The 10048-nt window shown below is 58.7% G+C and overlaps 1 protein-coding gene across 1 annotated transcript; it reads right to left on the minus strand.

Moving 5' to 3' along the window:
- Positions 1 to 6509: 6509 nt before the first annotated feature.
- HES3 (hes family bHLH transcription factor 3) lies at positions 6510 to 8457 on the minus strand. Its single transcript, XM_044996611.1, has 5 exons — positions 8440 to 8457; positions 7966 to 8061; positions 7684 to 7796; positions 7258 to 7378; positions 6510 to 6878 (listed from the first exon to the last, which is right to left on the minus strand). Exons 2-5 carry the CDS (start codon positions 8044 to 8046, stop codon positions 6510 to 6512), a joined length of 684 nt encoding a protein of 227 aa, XP_044852546.1. The 5' UTR covers positions 8047 to 8061; positions 8440 to 8457.
- Positions 8458 to 10048: the final 1591 nt, after the last annotated feature.

Raw genomic sequence — 10048 nt, forward strand, 5'->3', positions numbered from 1 at the left:
GGCTTGAAGCCAAGTGTGCTTCAAACTTTGGGCAGCTGGCAGGGCAGCGCATGCTTCTGGAGCAGCAGGTGTCTTGGGGGCAGGGGCAGCAGAGAGCTTGGGGTCAGATTTGCACAGGTGTTGTTTGAATCTGGCTGGATTTTTATACGTCTAGAATGTATAGAAGATGTCCCAGGTCCGAGAGCTCTCATGACAAACGGCTGCTGGATCATTGAGAGTAGTAAGATAACGTGCAGCTGGTGTGACCGGTGAGTTAGCAGTCTACAGGCCTGGTGCTGCAGAATAAGCTAGTTCCTACCAGCCAGAATCCAGGCCTGGTGCTGCAGAATAAGCTAGTTCCTACCAGCCAGAATCCTCCGGCCCTGTGAACATTCAGGTACCAATAACCATGGAGGTGCCCAAGTAGGGAGACAGGCAGCAGTCTGGGCCACTCTGTACCCCCATGGCCATGGATGTGCTGCCCAACTGCTGCCCACAGCAGCCTCTGAGAGACGCCAGCCGTTAGTGCGGGGAGCTCCTGGCTGGGCACTGCTGCCGCTCACGGTGCGAAGGGAGGCCTATGCCGTCAGCTCTTCCTGCAGTGGGGGATGTGGCAGTGTGGCCCCAGTGCCCCTTTTCTTCCGCCATCAGCTCCCTTCTACCCCTTGACTGGTCCCAGTGTCATGTTAATAGTGGAGCCTTTTCTTCTCCTGGCTGCTCACTCTGCAGGCTCCAAGCCAAAGTGAAAATCCCAGGACACAGTGCAGGGAGTTGCTAGAAATTCCTGCCCTCCCTTCCCTCTGCGAGCTCCTTATGGCTTGTCCACAGCACCTGGAGGTGCCGGAGGCCCCGGCTCTCTTGTAATGTAGGGGTGTGGTTATTGAAGGGTGGGGGCTGGGTGCCTGGGGCTGGTTGAGTCGCTGGAGGGAGGAGCTGCGATTTCTTCTCACTGCGAGGTGCCCTGCTGCTGACTCCCGGCCCCCGCCAAAGCACTTACCTTCTCTCAGACACGGGCTGGCAGTTACTCTCAGCTCAGGGAGTTTGTGCAGGGCTGGTGATAAAGGGGGCAGTGATGGGAGGCCTCCCTTAGTGGGGCATGTTAAACCTCAGGACCTACATGCTGGGCCCATGGCGGGTCCTCAGAAAAAGCATGTTAGTGTTGCTCCCTCCTGCCCCCCCCCCCTTCCCGGTTTTTACAACACTCACTTTTTGCATCTTGTCTTTAGTGCGTGTGCCTGCTCTGCCCAGAGAGAAAGGCCTGCTGCTCTGGGCTTTATGCAGCACAGGTAACACGGTGATGGGCACTGGGATAAATCTTACACAGAGCCAGAGAAAGCACTCCAGTCCCACGCTCCACGACTGGCAGGGAGGCAAGCCAGCAGGTTGCGCCGTGCAGAGAGGGGGAGCGGTGGCCATGGGCCAGCGGAAGCTCCTAGCATTAACTTTCACTGGTCGGCATGTGGAAAGCAAACAACAAAGGGTTGTGACATGCTGGAGAAACACGTCAATTACCGTGTAACTCAACATGACTGGCTACTTAGTGCATAATTAGTGCCACTTAATGTGTGTGTGAAGGGAAAAGAGCCCGGGAGGTGCCTGGAGCACACCCTGCCCGGGGAGGGGGTGGGGAGGGCACAAAGACAGGCTGGGAGGTGGGAGGCTGCAATTGCTTTTACGGCTCATCCTACATCACAGGCCTCAGTAAATGCCAAGAGAGCAGGTAAAATGATCTTTTGGGGACTGGCAGGTTTTCCTAGCCAGCTGCTAATAAACAGGCAGGTCCATGTTTCTGCCAAGGAATACCCAGATCCTGGTGTAAAGGTCATAGCCTGAAGCCAATGCAGCGGTGCAGGTTTGCACCACCTGAGGATCTGGCTCCCTGGGAGTCCATTCAAAACTTTGAAGATAATGTTGGTGAAAGCTCTGAGCTGGGCGAGCCTCTTGGGGGCGAAGTGGCTTATGCATGCAGTGTGCGCATGGGCGGGAGAAATCACAACAGCGAAGGTAACAGTTTGAATCTGAATGCAACCCACTAAAAGCAGCTCCCTCTCCCACTCGAGCAGAGTGTTACTGCTCATGCAGGGTCAGGGCATCTGCTCCAGAGAGGCGGAATGATAAATGACACTTTACTCTAAGTCTGTGCCTTGTTTGCCTCCTGCCCCTGCAAAGCATGCTCCCTGCAGTCCCCACCAGATGAGGTCACTGAGCAAAAGAAAGTACAGTTTGCAGTCTGTGTTTTCGCAAACTCTCCATTCAAAGGCAAAGGGTGCATCCCTACCCCGCCTGGTGCTGCCTGCCCCAGAGATTCATGGATTCACAGGATTGAGACAGAGCTAGGAACTTCCCTACAGGAAGCCTGATGGGACACCATCAACCATGGTCAGGGATGGCTCCACACACCAGCGCAGCAAGCAGGTGCTTGGGGCGGCCAAGGGGAAGGGACGGCACGTCCGGCTCTTCGGTGGCGGGTCCCTGGGTCCCTCTGAGAGGGAAGGACCTGCTGCCAAAGTGCCACCAAGGAAGAAAGCGGGAAGCGGCGTGGTGGAGCTGCCGCCGAAGTGCCACCGATCACGGCTTTTTTTTCTTCTCTGCCGCTTGGGTGGCAAAAACCCTGGAGCTGGCCCTGACCATGGTCATGCTAGCTGGTGCAATGGTCTTAGCAGACTACGCCTGGTTGATGATGATGTTTTTCTCCTACTGAACCAGGGTGTTTTCCTACGGGTATGTTGATGGTCTGCAGATATACTCATTGGCATCTGCGGATGTGGGTATAAAGTGGATATCCGTGGATTTGCAGGGCTCTAGTAATCATCAAGTAACCCATCCCCTGTTCTCCAGTCCCAACTTCTGGCAGTCAGAGGTTTAGGGACACCCAGAGCATGGGGTTGCGTCCCTGACCATGTTGGCTAATAGCCATGGACTGGTCCTCTGTGAATTTATCCAATTCTTTTTTAAACCCAGTTATTCTTCTGTCCTTCAGAACATCCCCTGACAATGAATTCCACAGGTTGACTGTGTATTGTGTGAACAAGTACTTCCTTATGTTTGGTTTACAACTGCTGCCTATTTTTTCTGGTTCTTGTGTTATGTGAAGGGGTAATAAACTTTCTTATTCACTTTCTCCACACCAGGCATGATTTTATAAACCTCTATTGTAAACCTTCCCCCCACCCCCCATCATCTCTTTTCTAAGATGAACAGTTCAGTCTTTTTAATCTCTCCTCACGTGGAAGCTGTTCCATACCCCTAAGCATTTTTGTTGCCCTTCTCTGTACTTTTTCCAATTCTAATACACATTTTTGAGATGGGGCAATCAGAACTGCACGTAGTATTCAAGATGTGGGTGTATCCTAGATTTATCTAGTGGTATTATGATATTTTCTGGCTTATTATCGATCCCTTTCCTAATGGTTACTTACATTGTTAGCTTTTTTTGACTGCCACTGCACATTGAGCAGATGTTTTCAGAAAACTATTCACAATGATTCCAATATCGCTTCTTTAGTGGTAACAGCTAATTTAGACCCCATCATTTTGTAAGTATAGTTGGAATTCTGTTTTCCAATGTGAAGTACTTTTCATTTATCAACAACAAATTTCATCTGACATTTTCTTGTCCAGTCACCCAGTTTTGTGAGATCCCTTTGTAATTTTTTTTGCAGCAGCTTTGAACTTAACTATCTTGAGTAATTTTGTATCATCTACAAACTTTGCCATCTCACTGTTTACCCCCTTTTCCAGATGATTTATGAATACATTGAACAGCACTGGTCCCTGTACAGATCCTGGAGGGAGCCCACTATTTACCCCTCTCCAGTCTGAAAACTGCTTGTTTATTCCTACTCTTTGTTTCCTATCCTTTAACCAGTTACTGATCCATGAGAGGACCCTCCCTCTTAGCCCACAGCTGCTTATTTTGCTTAAGAGCCTTGGGTGAGGGACCTTGTCAAAGACTTTCTAAAAGTCCAAATACACTATATCCACTGGATTACCCTTGTCCACAGGTTTGTTTACACCCTCTAAGAATTCTAATAGATTGGTGAGGCATGATTTCCCTGTACACATGCTATGTTGATGCTTCCCCAACATATGTTCACCTATGTGTCTGATGATTTTTTTTTTTTTTTACTATAGTTTCAACCAATTTCCCTGGTACTGAAGTTTGACTTACTGGCCTGTCGTTGCCAGGATCATCTCTGGAGGCTTTTTTAAATATAGGTGTTACGTTATCTGCAGTCATATGTTACAGAGGCTGATTTAAATGACAGATTACATACCACAGTAAGTAGTTCTGCAATTTCGCATTTGAGTTCCTTCAGAACCCTTGGGTAAATACCATCTGGTCTTTGTGACTTATTACGGTTTAATTTCTCAATTTGTTCCAAAACCTCCTCTAATGACACCTCAATCTGGGACAGTTCCTCAGATTTGTCTCTTAAAACAAATGGCTCAGATGTGGGAATCTCCCTCACATCCTCTTCAGTGAAGACCAAGGCAAAGAATTCATTTAGTTTCCCTGCAATGGCCTTGTAAATTTCTGCTAAATGTACAACCTTATCAGCTCACTGGCTATGCAGCCCAGTACCTCTGGCTTGGAAGCAACATCGCAGAATTGTAAGTGCTCTTTATATATATTTTTCACAGTGATACTTCGCAGTGCTCACCAGGGTGAAAGTCACACATCTCTCCTAAATAAACCACACACACGTGGGGGTGTTTAAACGTTGCCTGTTAGTCTTTGGCACATAAAAGCTGCTAAATTTGGGGCTTGGAACCAAGGGCCTGAGGCTGCTTTTCCGAAACCAACAAACAAGCAAGTGCTGAAATGTAGCGGGGAGTTAGCTGAACCCCACCCGCTCCCACACTCCCTCCTTCCCCAAGGGGTCAATGAGACTATCTGGAACTGTGCTAAATAGCTGTGCTGAGAAAAGCTGCTTGGAGAGTCCTAGGGCACAAAAAGGTGGAGCTTCTGCGGGGTGGGGCAGGGCCTGCAGTGCCTTTTAATCCCCCTTGGGTGCCTGGCACGGGGCAGGGCCCCACCACAAACCCACAGCCCTTGGGCAGGTGCCTGGAACTGCGTCCAGTCCAGGGGAGCATTACCAGTAACCCACCACCAGCACGTGAGGGGCAGGTGCTGCCAGCTGGGCCCAGCGGGTGGGTCAGTGTCCAGGAGCTGCCCCGGCCAGCAAGGGCTGCAGTGACCTGGCAGGGTGCGGGCAGGGTTTCTGCAGGCGCCTAGTTCCTTCATTCACCAGTCGAGGGGAGAAGGGGACGGAGCCAGCCCTAGGCTGAAGTAGACTAAGCACTTGCTTAGGGCCCTGAGCCCTTGGGGGGGGGGGATTCACTTTTGATGATAAGCACCTGCCTGTTTTGGCATGGGGGGGGGTATTCCTGCTTAGGGCCCCCTCTGGGCTGGCGCTGGCGCTGGAAGGCGAATAGTCCCAGTTACTGAGAGTGCTGGGGCCAGGCTCGCTGTGGGTTGGCTACAGGCTGCTTTTGCTGGGCGGTTTGGGAGCGAAAGGTCTCCGGAATTAGGAGCTGAGGCTGGGCACTTCAGACGCACTGGTTAATCCCCACCTGCCTGGTTCAGGCTCAGGGCGAGGCCCAAACGTTCTTTTCCATGGAAGCCTCCTGTCCCCGCAAGGTCCTAGGGGGTGAGAACTGGCGGCTGGGTCGCCCCACAGCCTGGGCTGACGCGCACTTGCTCTGGGGTGGAAAGCAGCAGTGACTGGCAGGCCTTGGAGGGGAGACGTCTGACCGAGGCGAAGGGGCCTGGGTGCGTCCCGCACCGCGGCGCAGTGCGGGCAGGCGGAAGGCGGCTCCGGCGGTGTCTAGTGTGGACGGGCCTAAGGAGTGTCCGGCTCTTTGGTCGTTTGTGCAGGCGGCAGGGGAGGCTCTGCCCCCTGCGGCCTCCCCAGGATCGTCTCCCATGGGCAGGGCCTTGCCTGGAGCCACTGGGCCAGTGTACACCGGTCCCTGCCCTGCAAAGGCGCGGCCGCTGCTCCGCGGAGAGTGTCCCGTCTCCGGGGGGCACTTTGCTCCCGGCCGCTCCGCGCTGGGGCTCCGCGTTTCAGCGCTCGCCCGCTGCCTGGGGAGTTTTGTTCGAACCCTGCCCCCGCCCTGCGGCTCCGGGAGCGAGCTGGCGCCGTCGGTTCTTCCGGAGCTTTGCTGGATTTCTGTCACCCCGGCCCCCGCCGGCTCCCCCGCTGGGCCGTGCAGGGAAAGAAACCGAGACCGAGGGGGGGGTGGAGCCGGTTTATTGAAACCCGGGAGCCGGGTACAAACACGCGGCCCCCTCGGAACGGAGGCGACAGTGAAATGCCCCCCCCTCACCCCCCGGGTCCTGCACCTCCCCGGCTGCGGAAAGCAGCCGCGCTCGGGGCGCCCGGGCTAGCGAAGGAGCCGAGCCCAGCGGGGATGAGGCCTCACCCCGGGCACGTCCCCCCTGCGCTCTAGCGCCCGCGGGCGGGGAAACGCCCCCGCCCGCCCACGTTCTCCTGCCCAAGCCGCGCGTGGGGGAGGCGCACGCGCTACCAGGGCCGCCACAGCGCCTGGCTCCTGCTGGGCACGGAGGGTCTGAGCTCCGCGGGGCCGCGCCGCGGGGCAGCAGCGCCCGGCTCAGTCCGGGGCTGGGAGCTGGGGGCCCGGGGGCGCTGGGTGGAGCCGCCGGCTTTCTGCAAAGGGCCCCTCTGCTCCGCCGCGCGGCCGCCGGGCCGGGAGCCCCGAGGCTCCGGGCGCGGCGCGATGGGGCTGCTGTCCGTGGTCCTGCAGCCGGAGCCGCTCACCCGCGGGGAGGCCCGGGCGAGCTCCTGCAGCAGGTGGAAGGAGGAAGCTTCGCAGGCCCCCTCGGAGCGCAGCAGGAACTGGTTCACCCCGTGCAGGCAGCTCCGGAAGCCGGCCTGGTAGTCAGCCCCTGGAGAGCGGAGAGCGGATCAGCAGCCTCGCAGCAGCGGGCTCCCCCCGGCCCCCGGCCCACCCCATCAGTGCCAGCCCGGAGCCTCCAGGCCCAAGGCCCCCGCCCCGCTGCGCCTGCCCGCCCCATCCTGCAGATCCGCACCGCTGGGAACCCGCTGGGGTGCGGGGTCTCTGACAGCCAGCGGGGGCTGGGGCGAGCACCCCAGGGCGCCAGGCTGGGGCGCGCGCGTTCCCCGCGGCTCATTCCTGCGCGCGCAGCCCGTCCTGCCTAGGTGCAGCCTGCTCTGGGGACGCAGGGGACGGTGCCAATCCGCGCGGCACGCGCCCCTGCTCTAGTCCGGCCTGCAGACAAGCCAGGAAAACGGGTTTCTCCGCCCCTCCCTCTGGGGGCTCCAGTGACACCCGCGGGCGCTGCGGCAAGGCCGGCACTGCGCCCCCCAGCCTGCGAGCCACGGAGGCTCCAAGGGATTCATAGAAACTGCACCTGAGAGAGCAAAGGGACCGGGCAGAATCGTGTCCACACGGGGCTCGGTGCCATCGATATAACAGGGCGCGGGCTCTACATCCAGAGTCAATTTCAAATCCGTGTCCTGAGGCGCTCAGGCAGCCCGGGCTCGGCCAAAGGCAGCCCGGTAACCAGACCCTGCTGCAGCCCAGCGGCCCCAGCTGAGATTCTCTCTCCTCGCACCACAGCTCGTGGCTTCGCATCATTGGGATGTAACCGGCGGGACCCCGTAACTTCGAGCTTCGATCCAGATTTACACAAGACCCTTCCACCCAGCAACAAACCCGTGACCCGGGAGGGCAACGGAGCTTTTACCTTGCACCGAATTCTGGAGGCTTTTCATGTACTTGACGCTCAGCTCCAGGATATCTGCCTTCTCCAGCTTGCGCTTCCTGATCTGGAGAGAGAGAGAGGGAGGGAGAGACCCACCGCGATCAGTAACGTGCTGAACGGCCCGTAGAAGCGTGATTCGGTTCCCCTGTAAATGCGGAGCCAAGACGTGCCCGCTGGTCAGACACTGTGCGGACCGGGGGGCGAGGGCGGAGGGTACCGGCGGGGTAACTCACGTGGTGAGAATAGTGCTTTTCTAGCAGAGCCTTCAGTTGCTCCAGAGACACGTTAATCCTGGCTCGTCTCTTCTTCTCCATCAAGGGCTTTGAGATCTGCGGGGCGGAAGGGAAACGTTACAGGGGTTTGGCTTTCACTCCTCCCCGGCCGCTTCTCCCCTCCTGCCTAGTGCTGCGAGCAAACCTTGCGGAAGCTGCAAGCCCGCGGTTTCTCCTGCCCTCCGGGCTGGGTGACCATGTTCCCCCTCTCCGGGAATGAGCGGCCCTGGGAGTTCGCGGCCGGGGGAGGGAGGCAGGATTTATACGGGCCGGGGGACTCACTTTACATGTCAATACCGGCATTCAGGCGCTGAGCACCTCCCCGAGGGGGGCCAGGGCCGGGGGCGGGCAGTTGGGGAAGGGGGGATCCGGTGGCCGAGGAACTGTGGGACTGGCGAGGCGAGGGGGGCTGAGGAGGGTTACAATGACTCTCACCAAGATGTTCAAGCTCCGTTTGTGTATTTCACTGGGTGTAAAGAACGGGAGCCACGGCCCAGCCCAGCCCAGCCCAGCCAGACCTCAGGGGCGGGGGCTCCGCGTTGGGAAGCAAATGGCATCACTAGAGTTATCGCTCCCTCCCCCCGGGATGGGGGTCACCGGGCTCTTGCCGTGCGGCTCCGAACTCTCATAGGGATGGATCCCTTTGTGTTCCGCGCCCCTGGGTGCCGGAGAACACGCGGCTCTCGCTGCACGGCTTGTCTGGGCCGTGACTGGCTGTACAGCGCCGCGCACGCCCCAGCGCTCGCAGATACCAGCTGGCTTACGGCGCTGCAGTCTGTGCGCCCCGGGGATCCCCAGCGCGCTAGCGCCCGGGGCCCAGCGGGCTGCTGGGGCAGGTCGAGTCCCTCCCCAGGGCACCGCTAATTAGCGACGGGTTTGTTCCCTGCCGTCCGCAGGCGGCCCGGCCCGGGGCCAGGCTCTGGAAGAGCCGCGTGCCAGGCGGGCCGCCGCCAGATGAAGACATGTCACCGAGGCCCAGCAATTCCTCCTTTCTGGCCGCGTTTCACGCTTGCCGCGGGGAGGCCAGGCTAGATTAGCGGCCCTAACGCCCGGACAATGCAGCAATTTTCTGCTTCCAGCCCTTCAAAGAGCGCGGAGGCGCGATTTCTCCGCTCTAAGCGGAGACATGAGCGAACATATGTCCCATTAAAGCATGGCAGGGCCAGGCCAGCCCCGCGCGCTCACGGGTGCACGTGGGATTCCCGAGCAGCCGGAGTCCCGGCCCCGCCGGGGAGGGGAGAGGTCCAGCCAGGGATCTCCAGCTCCCCGTGCCCAGGCGGGGTCCCGCCCCTCGGCCCGCGCCCTGCAAGCCAGGGAGTCTCCCTCTCGCGCGCTGCCCCGGGCACTCGCGGTGCCGCGGGGGGCGCGTTCTCTCTTTTGCTGGCTTTTGTCCTTAGAGCCATAACTATTCCGGGAGCCCCTTCCCCGCCTGCACGTGGGAACGCAGCAAAGAGCGGCCCGGGGGGGGGGGGGTGGAGGCGTTCCCGGATTCGCCTCGCTTCAAAATTGCCTTCCAAAGTCGAAATTCCTCCGGCTCACTCATTTCAAAGGTTTGTATAATAGACAATTAGGTCTGGTCCCAGATACAAAACCCCAGATGTTTGGAAAGCACAACCCGTGTGTGTGAGCCGGGCCGCGGCGCTTTTACCAGCACAGGCAGAATGCAAGTGAAGGCTGCAGCCAGCCCGCGCCTCTGCTCCAGCACCGGGTCGCCAGCAAACCCGCGGCGCCTGCGGGGGGGGGGGACCCTTAAACGTGGGTTCTCCCGCTTGCTGGGGAGGGGACCCCCCCAAACCTCCCCGCTCCTCGCACGCGCTCACCGGGGTTCTGGCCACGCTGCTAAAAGCCAAACCTCCAGGGTGCCCTGCTGAGTGCCTCCCGGCCGCCCTGGGGTGCTGACATGGGCCGGGGGGGGGGCGTGCCCTTGACTTCAAGGGGAGAGGTGCAGGATCGGGCCCATGCCCGAGGGGCCAAGCCCAGGTTCACCCCACAGTGTGTAGGGAGGGGGGCCAAGCCGGCGGGGGGGGGGGCGAGCCCGCAGAGC

The sequence above is a fragment of the Mauremys mutica genome, chromosome 21 (genome assembly GCF_020497125.1).
Source record: "Mauremys mutica isolate MM-2020 ecotype Southern chromosome 21, ASM2049712v1, whole genome shotgun sequence".
NCBI lineage: Eukaryota > Metazoa > Chordata > Testudines > Geoemydidae > Mauremys > Mauremys mutica.

What these genes read in the sequence shown, in the direction of transcription:
- HES3 (XM_044996611.1), bottom strand. Translation starts at nt 8,046, where the DNA reads ATGGAGAAGAAGAGACGAGCCAGGATTAACGTGTCTCTGGAGCAACTG. An exon ending in GTTGCCCTCCCGGGTCACGG is followed by an intron (nt 7,379 to 7,683) that starts GTTTGTTGCTGG and finishes TTGCTCTCTCAG; the next exon opens with GTGCAGTTTCTATGAATCCC. An exon ending in AGGGAGGGGCGGAGAAACCC is followed by an intron (nt 6,879 to 7,257) that starts GTTTTCCTGGCT and finishes GCTGACTACCAG; the next exon opens with GCCGGCTTCCGGAGCTGCCT.